At 33.7% G+C, this 26,357-nt stretch overlaps 4 protein-coding genes and 1 long non-coding RNA gene across 5 annotated transcripts; 1 reads left to right on the top strand and 4 right to left on the bottom strand.

The window, feature by feature from the left end:
- Positions 1-3,155: 3,155 nt before the first annotated feature.
- Positions 3,156-8,920, bottom strand: LOC108202929 (DEAD-box ATP-dependent RNA helicase 3, chloroplastic). The gene is given in 10 exon segments (XM_064084731.1): positions 3,156-3,367; positions 3,558-3,895; positions 4,086-4,181; positions 4,276-4,419; positions 4,640-5,017; positions 5,651-5,875; positions 6,015-6,113; positions 6,273-6,684; positions 6,774-6,910; positions 8,422-8,920. Coding segments are annotated over 10 exon segments (2,337 nt in total). The 5' UTR covers positions 8,851-8,920; the 3' UTR covers positions 3,156-3,288.
- A 4,748-nt stretch (positions 8,921-13,668) lies between these two features.
- Positions 13,669-14,311, bottom strand: LOC108201119 (14 kDa proline-rich protein DC2.15). The gene has a single exon (XM_017369422.2). The coding sequence runs from the start codon at positions 14,213-14,215 to the stop codon at positions 13,847-13,849; it is 369 nt and encodes a 122-aa protein (XP_017224911.1). The 5' UTR covers positions 14,216-14,311; the 3' UTR covers positions 13,669-13,846.
- Positions 14,312-14,803: 492 nt separating this feature from the next.
- LOC108201120 (14 kDa proline-rich protein DC2.15-like) lies at positions 14,804-15,232 on the top strand. The gene has a single exon (XM_017369423.2). The coding sequence runs from the start codon at positions 14,804-14,806 to the stop codon at positions 15,230-15,232; it is 429 nt and encodes a 142-aa protein (XP_017224912.1).
- Positions 15,233-19,129: 3,897 nt separating this feature from the next.
- LOC108201969 (short-chain dehydrogenase TIC 32, chloroplastic) lies at positions 19,130-21,959 on the bottom strand. Its single transcript, XM_017370317.2, has 8 exons — positions 21,802-21,959; positions 21,483-21,714; positions 21,319-21,398; positions 21,080-21,233; positions 20,889-20,967; positions 19,849-19,933; positions 19,695-19,741; positions 19,130-19,553 (listed from the first exon to the last, which is right to left on the bottom strand). Exons 1-8 carry the CDS (start codon positions 21,905-21,907, stop codon positions 19,380-19,382), a joined length of 957 nt encoding a protein of 318 aa, XP_017225806.1. The 5' UTR covers positions 21,908-21,959; the 3' UTR covers positions 19,130-19,379.
- A 1,544-nt stretch (positions 21,960-23,503) lies between these two features.
- LOC108201121 (uncharacterized) lies at positions 23,504-25,073 on the bottom strand. Its single transcript, XR_010287238.1, has 4 exons — positions 24,935-25,073; positions 24,319-24,851; positions 24,043-24,196; positions 23,504-23,966 (listed from the first exon to the last, which is right to left on the bottom strand). It is a non-coding gene; the product is annotated as an uncharacterized LOC108201121 (long non-coding RNA).
- Positions 25,074-26,357: the final 1,284 nt, after the last annotated feature.

The raw sequence follows: 26,357 nt of genomic DNA on the forward strand, positions 1-26,357 counted from the left end.
TAGTAAACATTCATAGAGCAATTAATATTGCAGTTGATGTAGGCTCTGAATTATTGTATTGCAGGCCCTGCAGTACATTTTCCTCTGCATTCCCAGTTAATTACTTCTAGTATGTGACTCTCTTGTTATTGTATTAAGAATTTTGAATATATCATTCTTCCTTGACAAATAGTAAAATGTTTTATTTTTCTTTGCTTTTGCCATGCCACAGCCCACAGGGTTTCCATCTGCATATACATATGTTAATAAGTCGGTCTTTAAATTAAAATCACTTTAATTATTATTTACTTAATATTACAATTTTTTTAATCATTATTTACTTTAATATTACAATTTTTTTTATAGCACTACGATTCAACTAGATCTAGAAGTATTTCAAAAAATAACACTAGTATTACAAATTCATGCGAGTTTATTATTGTTAATATTATTTGTTTGAAGCATTTTTATCCGACTATCTTCATAAATTCTACTGCTTCGTTATGTTAAATATACAAATTAATGTTACTTTTATTTAACATCCACCAAATTGCAAAATTATATTTATTTATATAAACCGCGCAGTATGGTTCATGCGAGGTGGGTCTCTGATTAGAACGTCAAAAGCATATGAAAATGGAGCAACTAGAAAAAATTATCAGATGGTACAATCACTGAGAAGTATATGGATTTAATACTTTGCTAATTCCAAAGAGTCATTGAAAACTAAAGAAACTTATCGGTCTATATCTAGCCACAAATACCTAATCTATTCAATCTAAAGTTTCTTACGTACATGGAGTAGAAAAGCAAACAACAAAATTTGTAAACATACTATTGCCTCGGCAATCAAGTTTAGTTTATACGAAGGTTAACACCAGGGCCGTGCCTGAGATTTAAAATGCCCTGTGCAAAATAAAAAAAATGTACCTTAATATTGCCCTAATAATCTAAAAATATAAAAGAACATGAAATAATAAAACTTAAACTTGACACAAAACTGTAAAAATCATATTACAATTAAAGTGCATAATTCTTTTTCATATTATAAATATTAACTGAAAATTGTAAAGAAATAAAACAAGTACATAAATAACATAAAATTATCTAAAAATTGTTCTTCTAGCATTTTTTAAAGCAGACCCACTAATATTATATTTATAGTCTACATTTCTTAACAAACTATTTTTTATGGATAAAAGTGATAATCCCTTTTCTAGAAAATAGAATTTTTTTTATAAATAAATAAAGTATATGTATACAATTTTAATTTTTATTATATGTATACTTCTTTAAAATTATATAAACCCATTATTCAATTCATTTTATATTTAAATTACTTGTTTCATATTTGATACACACACACATGTATAACTTAAAAATGAATATAATTTAAAATAAATTAACTACAAAAGATTGAATCATTATTTAAATGATATAATACTAGATATGGTCATCAATCAAGAAAGAAAATAAATAGTATAAGTGATTAGATTAATTAACTTTAATGAAGTCATTGAAGTTAGCAGTTAAATTAGAAGTCTACCTCGAGAGCAGGGTAACTATGACAATTTACTATTAACATGATTATGATATTAGTATTTTTTTTAAAATTTATCTAACTTATTCAAGATAACATTTAAAAATTATTGAAGTGTATAACATTTTTCAATTTTTTTTATTTACAATTTCTTAATCTTAAAATAAAAATATACTTTTTTTTGCTATTTTGTACATTTTGACTGTACATATATATATATAGAGTTTTACTCCAATAGAAACCTCCTTATCCTAGAAACTAAAAACCAAACTGAAATATCACTAAATCCTAAAGCAAATACCACTAAATTTTTAAACAACCCCATCTCCACCTCCATCTTCATCAAACCCACCTCCATCTTCACCAACCCCACCTCCACTACCACCACCTCCGTCGTCGCCTCCTTCATAACCACTACCACCTCTATGCCGCCCACCCCCTCCATAACCACCACCTCCATCTCCATCTCCACCTCCACCTCCATTATTTCTTTAACAACACAACCTCCACACCTCCATCTTCACCAGGCCCATCTTAATCGCCACTTCAACCTCCTTCAGATTCGTTCATACTTCTTTCTCCACCTCGACTCAACTTCAAAGGCGGAGCCGCCACTATTCCGGCAACGCTCCAACCCCCTACTTCAAGCCGCCCAAACCTCCGCTACAATCATCTTTCCTCCATCTCCATCTCCACCTCCACCATCTCCACCACTATCACCACCATCTGAATCGAAAACATGAACAGATCTGGAGATTCTAAGCTGGTTAATATCTGGAGATTGAGTTTTCACTAAATTCTGCAGCACAGATCACTAAATCCTAAAGAGATAATCACTAAATTGTACTGAGAATATCACTAACTTGTATTGGTTTCTAGTTTTTATTTTAAAATTGGTTTCTATTTGATCATGAGCCTATATATATATATATATATATATATATATATAGGGTAGCACTCCATAGCATACCCTCTTATATGGAGTTACGTAGCACACCATTATAAATATATACATAATATATATATTCTATTATATTTTTTATGAAATATAATTGCAAATTTTGATTATTAAACCGAAAACGAAGTTATACAATTTTTTTATTCCAAAGATCATCTAAAATTACGCAATATCTCAACATGATTCTATAACAGAATAATAATCATCCAGAATTATTCTGTTGTAGTATCAGTTTTGAAAATATACTTTTTTTAAATCAAATTTTAAGTGTTAAATTACTTAAAATAGATTTATTTTATAGTATTCTATATTAGAATCACGTTTTATATGTATTCTATAACAGAATTTATAATAAAATTGATGATTTATAGTGGCGCACTATGTAACTCCATATAAGGAGTCCCTCTCTGGAATGTTGGCCTATATATATATATATATATACACCTAATTAAATAAAAAAAAAATGTGCCCCTAGCATTTGAGGGCCCTGTTCCGTTGAACACCCCGCACACCCTCAGGCCCGGCTCTGGTTAACACTAAATATGACAAAATCAGCAAAGCAAAATCACATTAAACCCATATACCATGTAGTTTGACTGCTGTGTGTTTGGAGCACGGAGGACTGAAGCAGAGAACAGTGAAGCTGCATCACAGTCCCTAATATTGTCCAGCATCAATTTTATCAGCTTTTTGGACCCCTTGATCATCTTCGGGTGAATAACGATATAGGAGACAGAAATAATGCTTATGAAGTAGTGGTAGCCTTTCACCAATTCACAAGCCAGCAGCAACAGGATTGTCATATCAATATCTAAAAACCTAGCTTCTTGGGGCATTCTGATGCCCTATGCCCAGACTGTCCGCAGGTAAAACACGCACCCCCAAAGCTCCTGGTAACACCATATATGCAAAGGTCACATAACATGGATAAATAATCACATTGTAATTAAGTAACTGGAAAGATGTAAACCAGTTTCAAGTGACAATAGAGCCATTTAGGGTCCAGCAAAGAGGGGAGAAATTATGTAATGCATTGTTAATTGGCATATCTAGACTTTTATGAAAAATAGACTACCACACCTGTCGCTATCTCCATAAGATGGTGAGCGTGAAGATCTTCTATCACTGATCAGCCAATCACTCCCGCTGCTTCTTGAAGTTCTTGACCAACTACTGCCACCACTACCTCGTGCACCATCACGACCTGCACCCCAGCTACCACCTCGTGCACCATCACGACCGGCACCCCAGCCACCACCTCGCCTCTCGTCACCATCAGAAAATCGACCCCCACTCCTGCCACGGGAGCTACCATAACCCCTCCCACCCCTAGATCCTCCTCCTCGCATACCACCCCCTCTGTTGGAGTATCTGCCATAATTATCGTTTGATGGCCCATCATCTTGCAAAGCAGGCAACTATAAAGACATGTCAACCTTTGTTAGCAACTAGCATTCAAAATCAGATTAACAGTAAAAAAGGAGTGGAGGGAGTTATTATATATAATAGTGAAATGAACGGCACCCATCTGACAAGTCTATTAAACTAAAAGGATCAATGAATATATGCATTGACCGCAACAATTATAAAACATTCCAAGAAATTAACCTTGGTAATCTTAGTAATGGTGTTCCCAGGTGGTATTTGCTTTTCAAGCAACTCTTTGGCAACCTCCTCAGGGAGATCGAAAACAGCACCTTGAACCTAAAAATATTCAAATGGCCAAGTCCACATAAGATACAGATATTTTAGAAAAGTATTAGCCATGAGCCATTTATCAATTTATTATTAAACACACCCTTTCATCTGCAATCATGTGTATTTTTCCTATCTCATCAGCTGCTGTTGTGTATATTGAAGATAAAAATCCAATGACAGATCCGGCAGATAAGAACCCTCTAGCATAAGCAGGATCACGTGTCAACTGAAGTGTGACTTTTCCCTAAAACAGAAGTTTGATGTCGAAAAAAGAATAATTAATGAAACTGCATAACACTATACAACAATATCTTCTGAGAGAATCATGAAGTTATACATAGAAAAACCGTGACATTTATCAAATCCTACTCTATTACTATATTCAAACCTCGAGTAACATGCCAAAAATGTTTTGATAATTTAATGACAGCTTACTTTTTAAGCTACTAAATTTATTAACCAACCTGTTCATACGATATCAGAGATCAAGATGAGGGAGGACGCGAAAAACCACTCAACTGTGCTATTGCAGCAGCAAGTGCACCAGTCCCCTGTTCATATATCAATTTTTGTGCAGTTGGCGTGAAGAACTCCACGGACGCAGGATGAACTCCACCAAGGGTGACAATAACTTGCTCAGCTGATGACTCTAACACCTCTTCAACAGCCGGTGGACTAATAAGCTCAAACTTACATCCAACATCACGCTCAATAAATCTGACTTTTCTCTTCTCATTATTAGTGTACATCAAAATTGCAGAACCTTCTTTTCCTGCACGTCCCGTGCGGCCAGATCAATGAACAAACGTCTCCGCGTCATTGGGTAGTTCATAGTGGATAATCTGGGAGAGGAGAAAAAAAGCTAAGAGTTACATTATGTCAACTGCGAAAATGCATGCTAGTTGCATTATAAATAACTCAAGGGATCATTTTGAGACGCAACACTTCAAAAAAATCAGCAAACTCCTTGTATTGGCCCTAGTTAAAAGATTGGACAATCATGCCCATAACTGTTTTGCCCTAGTTCAAATAATATGTTACATAACTTTACAGTACAAGCACAAAGATCAACAATTGCGAAGAATATTCCTGAATTGAAAATAATATCAATTGTGCACACATGGACGAAATGATCATTCATTCTGAAATGGAATATTAATTGTTCACTTGGTAAAAATAAAGGTCAATTCAATAGATCATCTCATTCTCTTCAAATATCCATTTTCATTCCTTTTAAAAACGTACGTAGGACGATACTCGAAGATACAAAACAGCCTTAAGAGACTGAATCACAGAACAATCTCTAATTAAGTTATTCCGAAATTAACTAGAATAAATATTCACAAAGAACTATATATTGGTATAGTATAATGTAATAAATAATACAGCAAAGCAAACCCCAAAAGAACATGACATCAATATATGCCATCACTATTAAGATTTAAGATGATATTATGGAAACATAGTCAACTTACTAAATCGACATTGGGAATATCAAGCCCGCGAGATGCAACATCAGTGGCAACAAGCACATTAAATTTTCCCTGACTAAATCCATTTAGAGTTCTCTCCCTCTGGTGTTGAGATATATCACCATGCAGAGCCTCTGAAGCAATGCTATTTGTCAATGCTAATGAGACTTCATCAGCATCTCGTTTGGTTTGTGTAAAAATAATAGTTTTCCCACCCTTTGCATACACCTGAGTCATGAGAAAAATGAAAACCAAACTCAAAAATTTAAGACTTATGGAGATGTGGTTAACTACAATAATGATAACTTAATTCTTCTCAATGAACACTGAAGAAAGCAAGTCAAATTAAAAGTCTTCTAAATCATACTGTTACAAGATCACTCAGAATAGCACGCTTTGAAGTTGAAGTGGATGCTAAGGCATAAAGTTTGATCCCCTCTGCCAATTTTTCATCTTGATTACCAACCTATTGAGTAATTAAAAACAGATATTAGATAAAGAAAACTTAAGTTCATTGTGCCAACAAACCTTCTGGTCAATAAATGCATGTCATACCCTCAATATGCACATCATACATAATAAACAAATGACTTCCAAAAGAAAACCACGTAAAGCAAGAACTCACCAGATCTATGGTCATAGGACTATTTAAATATTTTCTTGAAAGTTGTTTCACCCAACTAGGCATTGTTGCGGAGAAAAGCATACTCTGTCTCTTCACAGGAATCTTTTCTAGAATCATCTCCACAGCTTCCTCAAAACCGACAGCAAGCATTTGATCGGTTTCATCAAGGACCAAGAATTCAACCTCCCCCAATTTGAGGGTGTTACGTTCTATTAGATCAATAATTCTACCTGGAGTTCCAACAACAACATCAACTCCACGTGAGAGTGCACCTTGCTGTTGGGTGTATGAAACTCCTCCATACACACAAACTGTGTTCAAATATGGTGCAGATTCCTTGATTTCATTTTCTACTTGCTTTGCCAGTTCCCTTGTTGGTGCAAGAACCAATGCCCTGGGAAGCCTAGACCGCCTTCAAAGACAGGGATGGGATAAGGAAAACAGGATTACATACACAACACAATTTAAGTAAATTTCCTCCTTCTATAAATTTACATGTACCTCTGAGACCCTCTTTCCTGGTCATCCTCAGTAAGACGCTTGATGATTGGTATACCAAATGCCAGTGTTTTCCCAGTTCCGGTCTTTGCACGAGCAATAAGATCTTTTCCTTCCAGCGCAGGCACTAGTACAGCTCACTACATGATCAAGGCAAGTAATGAAAGAAGTTAGAGGTAAATGACTATGTTAATATAAAACACATGCACCATGTAAAGAGGTTAAGTATCAAGTTGGTCACTGAAGTGAAGGCCATGTATCACTTCTTTCATTCATCTTTTAGAGGTATCATCTTGATCACTAAAGTCGTATAAAATATCAAACAGATACCTTGAAAAATGTGTCGGACAAGTAAATATTTTTTTCATTAAGTTCTTCACATTTTTTTTTCAACGCTACTATAATCAAATGAAAAGTGGTTAATTCTGGTATCTTAGATAATTTATCTAGATTTTTTTAAAAATATTTATTATTTATTTTAAATTTTACAATTATTTAATCTTATTTAAATAAAAATATATTGTAAATATGTGTTTAAAAATCTAGATATATTACCAAAGATACCAGAATTCACCACTTTTCATTTGGTTATAGTAGCGTTAGAAGAAAAATGTGTAGAACTTAATGAAAAAATATATTTATCTTTTCGACACATTTTTCGAGGTATGTGTTTGATATTTTATACTACTTTAGTGATCAAAATGATATCACTAAAAGATCAATGAAAGAAGTGATACATGGCCTTCACTTCAGTGACCAACTTGATACTTAACCCCCATGTAAAGTAAGAGTACAGGTAACAAACAATTAAAGTACTAATGGAATGCGGAAAAATAAAATTATAAGGTTGGCGAGACAAAACATTTGAAACAAGGCACTCAAGTTGGTTCTACCTTACTACATTGAATAATAATACGTAGACTGGAATTCGGTTAAATAAAGACATAACCTCTTTTTACCATGTCCAGTGTTAAATTAAAACTATCCAAACTTCAACAACTAAAATGCATACCAACCATTAAATATCAATCTATAGCTAGATAATTACACTAGAAAGTAACTTATAGCACTTGGTATGATTGAACACTAGTAAGAGAAAAAGGGCATAGTTTTACATCATATAATCTCGCTAACAATCAAACATAAACTTTTCATTGCTTATGATGAATCCAAGATGGTCTTATCCACAAGTAAAAGAACAATCTTTTTTAAAAGCAAAACTGTTAATCACCCATAACTATAAGTAACAAATAACCTTATCTTTTTATTTAATCTGTCAGATATAATTTTATAACACTCCATCCCTGTCTACTTTAAAATCTCTCACTATTGAATAATCTTACCTCAGAAGAACATTCTAAACAACATATACACATACATTCATATAAAAAACCCATATAGCAAAAAGATACAAACTTGAATGGGAAAAACAATACTACACACACAGAGAGAGAGAGAGAGAGAGAGAGAGAGAGAGATTAACATATCAGATAAGGAAAAAGATACAAACTTGAATTGGGAAAACAATACTACACACACAGTGAGAGAGTGAGAGATAGAGAGAGAGAGAGAGAGAGAGAGAGAGAGAGAGAGGGAGGGAGGGAGAGAGAGAGAGAGAATAGCATATGAGGATAGGGAAAAAGAAACAAACTTGAATCGGGAAAAGCTCAGTAATTCCTCTAGCAGCAAGAGTCTGAACAAGCTTTTCAGGCAAACCCAACTTAGTAATCGCAAGTTCATCACTACTAACATCACTTGCCACAAACCCAACATCACTTTCATACTCCTCACTCTCACTCACATTCAAGTCATCATCTTTCTCATACCTACCAAGACCCCTAAAAGCCTCTTCACTCAAAACAGATGAATTGGGTGTAGCAATTGCAGATGCAACAAATGAAGAACACCCACATCTATTAGACTGTTTTAAACGAGAAAAAGAGGCTTTTAAAGATGAGAAATGAGTCAATTTCTGGGAAGAAAAGGGAAAGATTGAGGTGGGTTTTTTTGAGAATTCTCGAAGAGGGGTTTGGTGAATAATTGAAGAAGAGATGTTGATGATTGATGAAGAAGAAGCCATGGCTGTATGAAAGAGAGACAGAGGGGATAAGGCAGGAGTAGAGGTTTATGTTTTGAATGGTGTACTAAACGCCTCCACACCCTTTGTAACTCTGGACTTCATAGCCTTTATATATACACAGACCTATGACTCCTTTTTTTTTTTTTAAGAAACAATATTATTGATATTTGTTATATTTTTAATATATCTTTATTTTTATATTTATTTTAGATATATTTTTAAATTAGAATAACTTTATCTATCAAAAATAATTTTTTTTAAAAATAAGTATTAAAAATATGTTTAAATGAAACAATAACATACTTCACTTGAAAATATAATTTTTTTTATCGGGAGTTGGAAATAATTTTAAAAATAATTAGACATGTCAAAATTATTTATAAGACCCATTTAAATATTGATCAATCGATGAATTAATCAAAATTTTTAATATTTTTCATTTTAATTGTACTAGCTTGTATCCTGATCTATTTTTAATATAATATCATTTATTTCTTCTGATAAATAAATTATTATGTATTTTAATTTTATAATTTTAATTTATTGTTAATAAAAGAAATGTATTGTGATGAATAGACTTCTCTAATCATAAGCATGAGTTTGTAAACATAATCAAAATCTAATTAAATATTAAAAAAATCAATATCTATATAATTGGGTGTAATACCTCGAGGTTCTGAACTTAACTCAAATATCATTTTAATGGGCGAACAACATAATTTTGGAACATACTACCATCTAGGTGAGGAAGAGCCGATATTGAGGTGTCAAATCTTCCCTTCAATGTGAATTATTGATAAAAATTGACGGTTATACTTAGATTATTGAACAACGCCCTTTTTATTTGACACCATCGGATTATTAAGACCGATTTTTGTCCCTACCCGATTTATATCCTTTGAACGACGACTTTTCTATTCGGTACCATTTAAATCAGTAAAGTTATCCATTGATGTTGAGTGACGATTCTTCTATTCCGTACCATTTGAATCATCAAGATGTACTTTCGTCCTCACCCGACATGTGAATCTTGTAATCAAACTCCTTTATATCTTTGCACTCGAGGACTTTTTACATGCTTTCGTTACCTTTTGGGAGACTTACGCTCTATAAATATTGATCTATGTGCGAGAGTATCTTAACTCGTAAATCCTGACACAAGTTTAGACAGAGTGATATCTGACCGATAACTCGGACTCCTTGGACTGAGGCCTTCTTCACCTTCCACCTAAGCTGCGCAGTAAAAGCACAAAGTCAATTTCAAAAAACAATGAACCTGAAATTTTACTAGGTATTTTAGTTTACAGAGGTAATCCGCATCTTCATAAACATACCTGAACTAACGTCTCAACAAATATTGAAAATCTTCGATTTGTTTATATATAATAGTAATAAATATTGTTTTGTAATTCATCAAACATATAGTTACATTTTTCTATTAATTTATTATTTTAATTTTGAAAAATCTTTGATATGCAAAATCTTTTAAGTTTTTCATTATATCTGTTGACACAAATTCATGTTGAAAATAGATGTAATGGTATTTAAATGTAATATAAGATTTTAGACAAGTTGTTTCAAAATTATCCTTTAATCTTATTTTATAAATAATGGTATTCAATTAAGTCATTCGAATTTCATAACAATATCATATACATTGTTTGTCACGTCAAAAATTGAAGAATATAAAAATAATTGTGTTTTAACTTAACTCAGAGTTTTGAAAATATAAACCAAACTATTAGTTCGGTTGTGATTTTTAGTTTAGAAAAATCAAAGTTAAATATTTCAAATCCGATTTTGGGCCAAACCCTAATTAAATTGAATTATGTCTAATCCTGTGTCTCGGACTCTCACGTCATTTGTCTGCTAGTTAGCTCAAAATGCTGATACCTGACTAACCAGATCTGATCAATGTAATACATGACACTCCTGTCTAAGAATTGCTGCCGTGATTTTATGGAAAAGAACTTCATAGAATTGGAAAATGTAAAAATGTACAGTGTTAAATGAATAAATAACAGTCATATACAATCTACTATATACAAGCTATGAACTCTATCACTAACTATCTTTTGGGTGGGAAAAGTTATTATAAAAATAATTAAATAATATGTATAATAAACTAACTAACTTGTCTTAACTGGAGTATTGACTTTTGTTGACTCTTGACTTTTGTTGATTTTAATAGTCTAATATCTCCTTTCAAGGTGGAGGACGTGTGATGAGAATCACATATACCCAGCTTGGACAAAAGATGATCAAGCCTTCTTTGATAAAGACATCATCTAGCTGGAGTTTTGTAGACAGGTATGTCAACTACAACAACCCTTCGAGAATTTTATCCCTTTTAAACTGATAATCTACCTCTATATGTTTTGTTATTTCATGAAATTAGATTCTTGGCTATGTGATGAGTTGATTGGTTGTCACAATGCAATATCACTGATTTAAGATTTTGAACACCTAATTCAATGAGTAGACTGATTACCCAAGTTATCTTAGAAGCTGTAGCTGCCATTACTGTGTATTCAGCTATTGAAGATAATTCAGAGATTGTACTCTGCTTTTTAGATTTTCAGGTAATAGGTGACTTGTCAAATAGAAGAATATAACATGTGATTGATCTTCTAGAAACTGAATAAGAAGCTAGTTTGAATCTAAAAATGCTAGTAAGGTAATCTGGTCATATGCTTTTAAAAAATTGCCTTGGCCAGCAATATGAGCTATATATCTTAGAGTATGAATAAGTGCATCGTGATGAGATTACCTATGTTTCTGCATAAACTGACTAAGCAATTGTACTGCATAGCTGAGACTAGGTCTAGTATTTGCAAGAAAGTTCAGTTTACCAACAAAGGATCTATATTTTTCTGAATTTGATAATAAATTTTCATCTTATGTTGAAAGTTTAAGGTTCAGAGGAAGATGAATGACAACTTTCTTACTTCGATCATAAGGACATTGACGTAACAATTTCTTTGTAAACTTTTTTGACAAAGATCTATTCAACTAGAAAGATATAGAATCTGAAGACCAAGAAAAAAATGTAAGAATCCCAAGTCCTTTATACTAAAAACTGGATCCAAATGAGATTTTAACCCTTTAATAGTATAAGTATTGCTCCATGAGATAATAATATTGATAAAATATATTTTATATGATTTTATTCTCATATTTATTGTGTTTTGCACTGATTTGGATATTTATTTAATAGATTTTAATGTTTTATTGTAGGAAATAAAGAATCCAGGACTTGGAAGCATTTGGAGCAAAAAGTCCTATTTTGGGATGGAAATAGAAGAAAATTCGTAATATTGGGCTACACAGGCTGTCTACAATGTTTGGAGCGTATCTTGAGATCCAGAAGTCTGATTTTGACGATCTTACAGCCCACGCGAAGCTTGAAGGATTTTTTTTAATTCAGAGATGGTCCAATAAGCAAAGTCCAATTGTAAGAGCCCAGAAACTGAGGAACAAACAGAGATACGAATTTCACATGAAAATTATATTCCATTATGGATATCTATTTGTATATTCATTAAAACATTAAAAATACTTTTAATATTAGAAATAGGATCAGTTTTATTATTAATATAAGGAGTTTTATTATTAGTTTTATGAAATAAAAAGAAGAACATGGAGACGTAGAATAGTATTTAGGGTTTATATATAGTGGTACTTAGAGAGAAGCCATGGATTTCAATCTTGTGACAGGATTAATGATTTCAGATTTTGTTATCTAAATTTCTTCTTTGTTCTTGTTAGTTTAATTATGTTCAGAATATTTCAATGAAGCTAATTTATTTGTGAAAAGAGGCGGATCGTCCTATGAGAATTTGAGCAATTTGATTTGCGATTCAAGCGTTTGGAGGAGTAAGGGATCAAGAAGAAGATTGGGCTTTGATCTTTAATGTGTTTTGCTCGATTTTGATTCCTTTGCGTCATTTTGATCAATGATTTCGATTTCTTTGCATTTCTGATTTATCTTCCGTGAGTTGAGTTATGTTACTTTTAAATGATACCATTTCAGCTAAACTTAATTTAGTTATTTAGGGGAGTTGGCATGGTGAATGAGAATATGAAAGAAATACGAACAATGGACAATGCTATATTCAGCCGAGCGAGCCAAGTTTTAAGTAAGACCTGGTTCCAGTTAAGGTTAATCGAGTCGGGTGAGTCGGTTCGTTTAACTTAGTCAAGGCAGAATCTTTGCCCAAACTTGACTCGTTTAATTTTACAAGTCGAGCCGAGCTGATTGATTTAGTACCCAAACTTGACTCGTTTGATTTCACAAGTCGAACTGAGCCGACTCATTTAGTTTAACGAGTCGATTTTAACGAGTCAGTCGAATCAGCTCATTTAATTTTATACTTAATCGAGCCTAAATTTTTTTATGAACTCGATTCGTTTAATTTCACGAGTTGAGTCGAACCGACTTCTTTAGTTAAACGGGTATCAAATCTTGTTTCAGCTCGAGCCGGGTCATGTTTTTTTAAACAAGTTCGAACTCGCGAGCAGCCCAACTCAAATTACTGACAATGGATATCTAAAAGGTGTAAATGAATGATTTAACCACCAACATAGAATGAGTTTGCTATAACATACAACAAATTTACTAATTTAAATACTAATACATGGGCAAATTTCGATTTCCCATCAAGCGAACGCATTAACCTGAAGCAAACATGTAGTAGTGTTTAAGGAGCATTTCAGCTCAGTGAATAAGTTTTTTTTTACAAGAGGAAGATTTTCCATTGACAGAGTCCGGAGAAACAGAATCACCTCAAGTTGACTTAGCTGTTTATTACTCAAATCTTATGAAATAAAGTTTTATTGAAAATGAGTCCTGAGACCAGAAAATTAACAACATAACATTGAAACAAAGGGAATTAAAGATCAGCTACCGTCAGTACATAACATTTAAGATAATCAGCTCTTGTAAATTAAATTTAAGCTGCAGATGTCGACCAACGACCACCATGAAGATGATAGTCTAGTAACACTCAAAACCAGATGGGAGTTCCTTGCCGCAGTTATTAAGAACCAAGCTGAGTGCAATAGGAACATTCAAGTTAATTCCGAGAATGTTGGCTTTAATGGCAGTACATAGACACAGAGCAGCCTCAAGATCAACAAGGCCTTCAATGAGACTGCAGCATGGCAATGTTGGAGGGGATCCGATAACAACATCAACCAAGTTAAGCACATTGGCGCAGATTCCTAACTTCAGTGGATCGCATTTACTTACAGGATAGTAAGTGGAATCTGGTATAGGGGTAGCGCCAGTGGCACTGACCACGGCAAAGAAGACAAGGTTGAGTGCCAGAAGAGTGGCTAATGAAGCTGTTTTCTTGGATTCCATTTTCGAAAACCTGATTGGTTATTTCCTTAATTTGCTTTTAGTACTTATGTTGCTCTGAGATGAAGTGTGTGTTTTTTGCTGATGAAGTTTGTAGCCAACTTAAAACACATATTTATAGGATTCTGAAAATGCAGAATCACAAGGGATCAGCTCTTACAGAAAGGTAAGGTCAGCACGTCCCGAGAAATATAGCTGTCTGTTATTATACAAAATCTTAGGGAATATAAAAGTAGCAGAATCGATAGTTTAAGAACGAGGAGGAACATGTGGATTCTTGTGCTTCTTCAATACTTGTAACAAACCCAAACGCCAACCTATAGCGCGATCCATATTTTTAATTACAAATTTAGGCTTCTAATGATTGATCGATAAGCAACCATTGAAAAGATTTGATGATCACAATATCAGGGAACAATATTTTAATGCATGCAAAATATATAGACGTGCTAGGATGTTTTTCGAGTATGATAGCCAAGCTCCCGAGATCTTCCTGCCTTGTCAGAACCCTGTATATAAGTATGTGTTCTGTAATAGCTACAACACCCACAATCAGCAAAAACCATTAGCAATTTTAGTCATTACGTAAAAATGGATGCCAAGAACAATGTTGCAGTTGCCCTGTTTCTCTCGGTTACTCTCCTCTTCTTTATCCTGGTCAGTGCATGTGACACTAGCCCGAGCCCTGTTATACCAAAGCCACTTCCTACTCCCACCATACCAGCTCCTCGTACTCCCATCTCAACTCCAGCGTATTACAACAAAAAATGCCCACAAGATGCGCTTAAATTAGGAGTATGTGCGAATGTGCTTAACTTGGTTGATGTTGTGGTAGGATCTCCTCCAACGCTTCCATGTTGCAGTCTCATCCAAGGCCTTGTTGATCTCGAGGCCGCCCTCTGTCTCTGCACTGCCATTAGGGCCAACATTTTGGGTATTGACCTAAATGTTCCTGTGGCACTAAGCTTGGTTCTCAATAATTGTGGAAGGGAAGTTCCAAACGGTTTCGAGTGTTACTAAATATCATATGGGGATCATGTTTCTGCGCTTAATTTTCTCGCTGTAATTGTATTTCATTAATCAAATGTAATGAAAGAATCAAAATTCTTCTATTTTATTTTAAGATTGTAAATGCCCTAAGATTTATTTTACACGAAAAAGTAAAAAGGAAAACCACAGAAACAACAAGAACTCAAGAAAAATGATACTGAATAACGGTTCCAGCACTGTTATTTTCCCAGCAGGGCCTTTAGTACTGGCAAATCCGACTACCTTTCTCTAAAATCTGACTATTAAGGTATTGATGTTTGAATAAGCTTTCATGTTAATAACATAATAAACCTTTCTAGAAACGACAATTTTTCAAAATTATAGAATTCCAAGGTCACTGGATTTAAGCTGAGACACCGGATAGTCTGGATCGATTTACACCCCGCCATCAATTCGTTCGTCATTATTATTAAATTGTGAAAGAATTTAGATGGCTAGGGGAGATAAATACGGAGCAACTGAAGTTTAAAAATACAGGGCAGTTGTAGTTTTAAAGGTGATAATTGAGAGTGACGATGATTTCCCAAAGCAACAGGTCATTTGTTTCTTTTGCTTTTAACGTTGCTATAAAGCAGGAACCATAATATTTGTATTCAGTTTCTTGGCCATCTGACCTGGACCAAGACCAGTCCATATATCTGAGTATCTGTCTAAAATAAACAAAGAATTCTTAATGCATTTTCTTCTGTAACAAAAATAAGTTTCATATAAATTTGGAACTAATTTCGCAAACAATTAAAATGATAACCAAAGTAAAGTAGTAAAGAAAAGAAAAAGAAGGTCTTGGTTCTTAAGTGAAGAAATAAAAAGAAGTGCTGGTGGGTGATGGCCAATACATAAAAGAACAATGGTGTTTGCAAATAAGAAATTTAAATTGAATGCCAGGAGCTTCACAAACCAAAGTTGGATCAAACAAAAGCATGAAGAAAAAACCCATTAAGCACAAGAAACCAGGCAAGCCAGGACTGAGATTTTTGGTATTGTTTTATAGAGGGGAGAGCTTGGAATTCTAAGGTAAGGTAGAGTATATTGTAAAGCAAATTCTTGGTTTGTTTATTTTTAAAAGAGGTTCCTATACTTTATCTGGCTTTCTTGCAGCTGTAGCAATCTCAACTTTGCCTGCCTCATTCTGGCAGCAAAGCAATTCCATGTCAGATTTTATCAGCCACAAAATAAACTAGACAGCTGGTCCAGAATATACGAATGATACTAGCATACATCCAACGGAAAAAAGCGCTAGATGTGCAAAAACCTTTGGATGAAGCAATTTTTCGCTGAATGATACTGTAGCACCCTTGTATAGACATCAAAAACTTAGGGTTAAGTTGTCGAGCGCTTTTTCCACTGAATGTATACTACTAACATACGTATGCCAGGAACCTGGACCCATTAGACTAATCGTGCATTAAAAATTATAATCATTATGATAATTAGCTTATGATACTCCTCCCAAAACTATACTAATTCTACCGTTTAGTGTGCACAACTTGACTCTTTTTATTAATGGAGAGGCATCCACCAGGTAGCAGATAGCAAGCAGACATTTGACCATCTTATCAAACATAACTTTTATATATATAAAAGCATGATGATAATAATGAACTTATAAGGAAACTACCGATAAGATTAAGAAGAGAAAAGTATCCTTAACGAGTGGTTAAATCAATTCATCATTTGATTAACCTTAATTTGGAAGGTTATGATTAGGAGCAAGTACACGCAAGCATAAAAGCATCTGACGAGGCAGTCGGGAGTCTAAAGATTATGGATGGATCATTGTTTGGTTAAAAAGGAAATGCAGATCATAGAGTTGTGGGGAAGCAGAATAAAGATTCTTGGCTTCCCTAGAGTTGTGTTCCAACTAGCCTTTTCATTCAAACAATCAAATTTGTCAGAGTCTTCTAAAACAGCCTTATATTGCTTCTATGACAGGCTTATGATTAAGTGAATCTGTAGCTCACTAGATGTTTTGGGACCCTCTAAATGCTTTATGCCTTTAGTTTCGCAAATCCCATAAAAGATAAAACATTGGCTTATATGTACAGGGACAGGGCATAACAAAGAGTCATTCCAGACAAGGATGCCACTTATTCTCATCATGTTTTCTTGAACAAGAGAATAACTCACTCATATTCAATCTTGTTCTTGTAGGGTAGAAATATCAGATATGAAATTTCCTGCTTGCAGAGTGGTCATCTTTCTTATTTTTGTCGGGCTTCTGTGTACTCAATTAGGACAAGTTTCTGGACTTAGAAGCGTAGACCACTCTCAGAAATTCGCGTGTTCTAAAGGGTGCAGATGTTCAAGAACTGCATGAGAATATGAACATGGCACCTAGTCCTTCAATGATGTTTGATCCATATCAGTCAAACGAAAGAAGAGTTAGAAGAGGTTCAGACCCCATTCACAACAGGTGCTGATAAGTTTAAATTTCTTCTATTTCTTTTCCCCTTCCCTCTGTAAATCCAAAATGGAAGAGGTCTGCGGGCGAAAGTGACCATGGATGGAAGAAACTGCAAGGGCGTCCAAGTCCTTTCAGTATAGAATTGGTACTATACTTTTATTTGTTTATAGAGAAACACTTTACTCAAATAGAGCTGAATGTCTTTTTGAGAAACTCTGCGGTATGTTGTATAGGTTATTTAATCAGCTCAGACAATAGAATTTCAGTGTTTTTACGACAACTTGCTAAAATTTGCAACCATGAGTGATGCTTTCTTGCATAATCTTCATCTTCAACATATAAATACACCCAAGAAATGCACTTAAAAATGTTTTAAAAATTTTGATTATATATTATTATTTAGAAAAAGAAATTTTAAAAAATAAAATTTTTAACTATCCGGTCAAAGCACTTAAAAGTGTGTGTCAAAAGTCAAAGCGTCATATAAAAAAAACAGAGAGATTATTAAACATTTTTTAGAGACACCAAGGCCCCGTGTAGGAATTAGCGGTTAGATGTTAGCAGATTGAATTAAATGTTTTGATTAACGAACTAAGATAAATGTTTTGACCAACGGATTGAATTAGTTATTTCTTGTAAAACTGTTTGGTATATAGCTGATTGATTAGTTTTTTCTGACACAAACCAAAACATCTAACCCAAAAAACTCCTCAAAGTAACTTTTTCAAAATTAGCCTTTTGGATCAAAACTCTATTTCAATCCGCTAACTACCAAACATTAATATTAGCGGCTTTTAATAGTAAAACCTCTAAAACACCTCAAACCTCTAATTTTGTCCAAAATCTCTAACTATATGTAAAAACTTTAATGATCATATTTTTTATATTTATATTTTGATTTAAGAGTTTATTTAAAAGTCTAATTCAATTGGTCACAAGGGTTGGTTCAGCTGGTTAAAAAGGGGACTTGGATCCTCTTGGTCACAGGTTCGACCGCGAGCTCGTGGGTTTACCCAGTGCCCACCCGAAGGATAGCGGCTGTGGGTTCCTACGTTAAAAAAAAAAGTTGATATATTTGAACAAAAATATTTTAATTTGATTGTAGTAATATATGTTAGATTTAAATATATATAATCAAGAATTATCTTTTGCAAAATTATCAAGGTTACAATATAATTGTATATCAAAAGCGTATCGAATTTTATAATTATAAATATTAATCTGGATTGTGGGACTTGAACTTCCAATACGTTACAAAGTTTATACCTTCACCATATAATTTATAATTAATTAAAAAATTAAGGTCAAACTATTATTAATAAATGTTATTAATATTAAAAATGCTTATAAATATATGTAAAATTATATATTATTTCTACTACCCACTTATAATATATAAAAATATTATAAGAATTAAATCTTTTAAAAAAATAATCAATTGGTCATTAATATTTAATCAAATCTTAATATAAATTCTTTTGAATTATGTTCTAAGACTTGGATCAGGTAGATAAAGTAGATGCCTTGATCAACACCATTATATTTCAGTGAAGTTATTGTAATAAAAGCAGTTACACACTTTTTCTACCATCAGCTTGAAAGTTGCAAATTTTACAAACTACAGAGAGCAGAGTTGAAGGTATTATAATTTCTTTGGTCTCTTGGAGTTGCAATATTATTTAACTGGGAGTTGCATATATGTCCAAGGCTTATTTACTTCCCATTTGTCAAGGTCAAGCTGAAATCCCACAGTTTGCTAGCTAATACTGCGTCCTTGGCCAGGGAACTTGTAGCATTGGCTTCAGCTTTGTTGCTGTCCATGAAGTATTCACCACTCTGCCCTTTCACTTGAGGATGCAGTGCCACGTAGCATGTCGTTGCAGCTCCCTGTGGAAAAAAATCCGAAAAATATACACTTTACATCGATCTGGCTGTAGTTTTCTGAAATTTTACCTCTCCCACGTAAAATGTTGAACAAAGTACAAAAGAAGTGTCAAGCACGAACATGATACATAAAAAGGGAATTACCTGCGGAACATTTTTGAGAAGATACTTTCCAAAAGTATTAAGCACCCCTGTGATCAACAATTGAAGTAGCAATTAGTACTCAAGAAATACAAGGTGACAAAAATGCTGATGGAGAATTTAGAAAGCAAGGCAAAAAGGATTGTTGAGTACTTACAACCGGTAAGGCCAAGGTTATTCGTTAAGTTGGTTGCAATGATTCCAGGGTGAAGCGAGTTTGCAGTTATATTTACTCCTTCCCTCTGATCACACAATAACAAACAAAATTAAATGTTGCAGTGCATTTAAAATTGAATTCGGCCTTTGTAAAAACTCACTTGGATTATATGTCTTAGGAATTACTAACACGATTATAGGGATATGAAGACACCTAAATCTAAATACAATTGATTTAAGAGCTTATTGCACTTTGTAACCCCACACTTTGGCTGATTAGCAAGTCAGACCCCACACTTTGAAACATGACAGTTTGTAACCATAAGTTTCATTTAGCTTTCGGTTTGTAACCCTGGCCCACACATCCGTTAAAAACAGCCGTTAACTTTAACTCTTTGAGAGGTACAGTGTATATATTAGTTCCTAACAGCTACTTTACTCCACGTGACCCCTTAAAATTTATGTATCATATTTGGAAATTATTTCTGAACACACACAACGATGTAAAACAATTTAAAATAATTTTTAAAATACGTATTTAGATTTAGAATCCGAAAATTTATTTAATTTTACATAAATGATGTAACTTATTTTAAAATTTTAAAATAAGTACATATTTTAAAAATTATTTGTAATTTAATATATATTGTTGTGTGTGTTCAGAAATAATTTTAAAATATAATACATAAATTTTGAGAGGTCAAGTAGCTGTTACAAACTAATATACACACTGTTACCTCTCAAACAGTTAAAGTTAACGGTTGTTTTTAACGGATGTGTGGGCTAGGGTTACAAACCGAAAGCTAAATCAAACTCAGGGTTACAAACTGTCACGTTTCAAAGTGTGGGGTCTGATTTGCTAATCAGCCAAAGTGTGGGGTTACAAAGTGTAATAAGCTCTTGATTTAATTCATTATATATTGAATTTATGTTCGGCCTAGAACAAGTTCCTATCTCGCAGATTTGCAGTTAGTAGAGTTTCAAGAAAATTGTGATTAATTAAAAATCTGAAGTTCGAAGACAAATAAAGACAATGGTTACCTTGAATCGCCTTGCAAGCTCATTAGTGTGCAATAGGTTGCAAAGCTTTGATTGTCCATAGGCAGCATTGCCATTGTAGCTAGAATCGTATTGTGAAATTAGTTAAAAATACAAGGACATGATATTTTGTTAACAAGCCAGAGAGAGTAAAGTATTTATTACTGTATTTCTTGAGTATATAACATACTAACCTTGCTTTGTCGTTGATTTTGTCAAAACGAATCCCTTCTTTGTACCCGTTCTGGTGGAGTGCTGATGATACATTAACTATTCTCCCTTCCTTTTGGGTTTTATGTGCAGTGCTTTTCATTGTCTCGAGCAAAAGATTGGTTAAAAGAAATGGACCTGAAAAAGGTGATACCTCATTTACAGATCTGAGACCAATTTTACAATGAATAAATTTTATAGCTGACAGAGAGAGTGGCTTTACCCAAATGGTTAACTGCGAACTGTTGCTCAATATTATCTTTCGAAAGAGTGAATGGAGGTGCCATGACTCCTGCGTTGTTTCTTTTAGAACATGAAAATTAGCTTATAAGTTATCTCCAGAATTTTAGATAAATAAGTAATATAGCAGTTTTTAGTAGTTCTTACATTAGGATGTTTAAGGGAAGACCCGAGGCAATATACTCTCTGGAAAATTTTCGTACAGATGCCAGTGAATTGAGATCAATTTCCATAACAGTGAGTCTACCTCTGGGGATCCCCTTTAGTATTTCTTCCTTAACTCTTGTACCAGAAGCAACATTCCTCACTGCCATAACAACGTGCACACCACGTAAAGCTAGAACACGCGTGGTCTCTGTCCCAATACCATTTGATGCTCCTGAAATTATATCACAAATGTAAAATTAAAAGCTAAAAATTGTACTGTAACTTGAAAGGTTAAATCTAAGTGAGACGATAAAAATACCAGTAACAATGGCAGTGAGACCAGCTCCGTCGATCCCTTGTGTTACTTCTTCAGCTGTGGAACGAGCAGAAAAGCCAGAGTTGCCTTTGCATCCGAATATCCACATATCAAATTGCTGACAGTGAATGTTAAAGGAGACTCTATGTCTTTATATAGAGAGGAGCCTACAGACAAGTGTGAAGTTCAGTGAGTTCATGCAATATTGCTAAATATTTATTTTAAATACAGTTATTGTCTAAATAATTAATTGTTAAACATAGTGCGTATAAGCAAAAGAAAATTGTTTCTAGAAATATGCTTTATAAAGAATAACATATTTAATTTCTTCTTTTGATATACTTATGGAATAATAAGAGTTATTTCCTTCTCATGTAGATAGGTCGTCGGAAAATAGTTTTATATTAAGGGCATCCGCAAAGAATTATCTCTTGTCAGGCATCAAATAAGATTTTAGAATAACAAATACGAGCATATATTCTTATGGGGCAAATTGTTAATAAATTATTCAAAAGATTTTAGAATAACAAATAAGCACCGAAGCATTATCTTGATTTTGCAGAGACTGTATATGAACAACTCCAACAAGAGTGCCAAGTATCGGGGTCTAAAGTTTTATCGACCAAATTCAAATGCGCTGTCACTTTTGAACAAATTCCATGTCTGCCATATACGGTAAAAGGTTGAGTTAGATTGACAATCTTCACAGGCAAATAGAAGCAATGTAATGTAAGAAATTCTTAAATGTTCAAGGAGGGAACATGAAACGGCCTCTGTCTTCGAATTGGTGCACCTTCGACCGCCTACAATTTCAAGGACTACAATGCCAAAACCGTAGGTATCAACTTTCTCAGACAAGTGTCCATGGATGGCGTACTCTGGTGCTGTGTAGCCCCTGTTTATTCGGGTACTTTAGCATGAAAATGATGAATTTTACAGAGTAATAATACTAGATAAAATCTGATTTTTAAAAGTACATGAAGTTAAAGTAAAACTTAAGTGATTGCTGGTTGACTTACAAAGTCCGAGCAAATCTAGTACTAAGATGACTTCGATCATCACGCATTAGTCTTGCCATTCCAAAATTTGCAATTTTGGGTTCAAAATCACTATCATGTAAAATGTTGCTCGTCACGATGTACTATGCGCAAATGAGACTGTTGTTGCAGATATGCAAGGCCCCTCGCCATCCCAAGTATTACAACAAATGTTGTTCGGGGAGGGTTCGGAAATCGGTATCGAATTCGGGAAAAGGGGGCGGGCTCCCTGATACCTAAGTGCCCCGTTCCCATCCCTAAGTGAGCCAAATGAAATGAGATGAAGCTTGAAGTGAGATGTTTTAATTGGTTCTATTTATGTGAATACAGTATTCTCATCAAAACTTAACACATCTCATTTTATGAAAGATTTTGTATCCAATATTGTGCATGAAACACTTTCCTTTCAAATTTGACTTTCAAATGACAAGTCCACAATTTTATTTTATAGAAATTTATTTTTGAGACCAATGTTCAGTATTTTGTCTTGGGAATAACTTCAATATCCACAGGCTTATAGCTAAATGACAATTGGCACATACAACACGACCAGTCGCTTCCATGAGAACATACATCCAGATTTCATAGTAATCAAGATTTTGTCTTGGAAATAATTATACGATGGGGAATAATAATAATAATAATAATAATAATAATAATAATAATAATAATAATAATAATAATAATAATAATAATAAATTTAAAAAGTAAATGTACACATCATACTAGCTCTCCACAAACTGCTTACTCGTCCAAGATTATTTATAAGTTCTTGAGACCAAAGTTTATAAGTATTTTGTCTGGGGAATAATTTATCCACGAGAACATACATTCAGATTTTATCATAATTATGATTCTCCCGCACTTGCTCAACTCAGAACAGCACTAATCTAGCATGGAGGACAACTAATTACCAGAAGATGGGTTTGCCTGGTGGATTTTGCTTCATGGGAAGATCATTTGTAAGCAAAACAACTACATGAGACATAGTTGGCCTCGCGGAACTTGGTGACTGAGTGCACATCAGAGCAATCTCTATGATCTTTTTAACATCATCATTATCATATTGTCGGGATCTAGACTTTTATCGACCAAATCCAAATGTGCGCCTCTGTCGAACAGATTCCAGGTCTGTGATATTATGAAAATCAAAGTTAGCATATGCAGAAAAAATTGAATTTACTGTGCAATGTAAGATTTTACTTGCATGTTCAAGGAGGGAAGATGAGCCCGCGGGCTCCTTCTTTAGATTGGCGCCTCTTCGGCCACTTATAATTTTAAGGACTACAATACCAAAACTGTAGGTATCAACTTTTTCAGACAATTGTCCATGAATAACATACTCCGGTGCTATGTAGCCCCTGTTTATTTGGGCAGTTAAACATGAAACTGATGATTTTACGTACGAAGAATAGCACATAGAATCTAATTTTGAAACAGTTAATAGAGTAAAAAAAATGAAAGTGATTGCTGGTTGACTTACAAAGTTCCACCAAATCTAGTGCTAAGATGACTTTGATCGTAATGCATTAGTCTTGCCAGCCCAAAATCTGCAATTTTGGGTTGAAAATTACTATCAAGTAGAATGTTGCTCGACTTTATATCTCGGTGTACTATACGTAAATGAGATTGTTCATGCAGATACACAAGGCCCTTAGCTATCCCAAGAATTACAGAAACACGTTGTTTCCAGCTGAGACACCCCTGTTTTTCACCTGATAATAGTAATAATCTCTAAATAATTTATCGTATACCACCTGAAATGTTACTACAACTGATAACTAACTTAGTGTTAGGGAACTCGGCATATAGGAATTTATCAAGGCTTCCGTTTGCCATGTATTCGCACACAAGAAGTAGCTCTGATCCTCTGACAGCATAGCCCAACAGACGGATGATATTGCGATGATTAACAATACTTATAAGCTTAAGTTCACTTTCGAAATCTGCCTTCCCTTGGCCTGCCACTATAGAAAGTTTCTTTACAGCAACTACATCTCCATTCTTTATTATGCCCTAATTATTAGCATCAACAAGAATCTTAGTACTGTAGAGTATTGATATCACATTAGGAAGCTTTATTGTAAAATTAAGATCACCTTGTACACATCTCCGGAACCTCCTTCTCCTATTTTGGAGCTTTCGCTAAAGTTCCGTGTGGCTGACTTCAAATCTTTGAAACGGTAAATCATTGGTCCGTCCAGCTTGGATATATCAAATATATCACCTAGACCTAGTATACATGAATAAGGCTTATTGACTCGAGATATTAGTTGTGGCCCAATAAAATCTACCTTGGGCCGAGAACATAACACCCTTTATTAGGGTTTGTATCTCATATTAGAAGGGCCGTCAAACCAGGCATATTGACTCTAGATATTAGTTGTGGTCTAATAAAATCAATATTTTAAAACTTGGGCGGAGAATACAACACCCTTCATTAGGTTTGTACTTCATATTAGAAGGCAGCGAAACCAATAATAATAAGAAGGATTTGTGCAGAGCCTCCTTTCAAAATAAATTTGAAGCAATGGCTCACCGTTTCAATAAGGAAGGTAAGATTATTTTATCTATCTTGTGATGTATATCATCTTATTAGTATGGATTTGACTTGGTTTTACTTTTCTATAAATATGGTTATTGTTTCATATTAGAGGGTGAAATTCTCCAAAAGATGGTTGTTATATAAGTCTTTTATTGATGTTTTTTCAATAACTCTTCGTTTTTAACTAGTTGATTTGTTTTTATACATGATTTTAGTGGGTTGGAATTATACTAATTATGAGAGAAAGTGCTAATTATGAGAGAAAGTGATAGCGTTCATGATTATATGATATTACATTATGTAATATTTATAATGCATAGATGTGTTCTTCTCCTTCCAACCCACTTAACATATACTCCCTCCTTCTCATTTTAATAGTCCACTTTACACAACTCATACATATTAAGAAATATTAGATGTGACATGTTTTTATCATTGTCATGCATTGGTTATACAAAAATACTAGTAAGTTTTCATTTAAAGTCAACATAATTTGCATCGTAAATCATGAAAATTGTGTGGCCTAATAAATATTAACATTGAAACTTGTATAATATTTGTATTGGACAAAGAAGATGGACAAATAATATCGATTTTTTTTAGCAAATGATATGTCTAATTGATTGTTATGCTTATATACATGATTTTCAGGAGGACTTGTTTGTGGAATTAAACTTTCTGGCGTGAATACTGTGGCTAACCAGATGGTATATACACTTACTATGCCTATTCTAATGTTTACTTGATTTTTGATGTACTATGTTATTGGAATTGTGTTAGCATGTATCATATATCAGTGATTATTTTTTTGATTATTTTTAGTTTATTTGTTTTTATCTATTATGTTATTCTCGACATTTTTTTATTTCCTTGTCAAGTTTCAATAATAGTGAGGCTCATGCATTGTAATCATGTTTCCATCTTAAGTCTTATTTAAATCTTGAATTTATATTTTGCTATAGTCTCATTCATGAAGT

The sequence above is a fragment of the Daucus carota genome, chromosome 9 (assembly GCF_001625215.2).
Source record: "Daucus carota subsp. sativus chromosome 9, DH1 v3.0, whole genome shotgun sequence".
Classification (NCBI taxonomy): Eukaryota; Viridiplantae; Streptophyta; class Magnoliopsida; order Apiales; family Apiaceae; genus Daucus; species Daucus carota.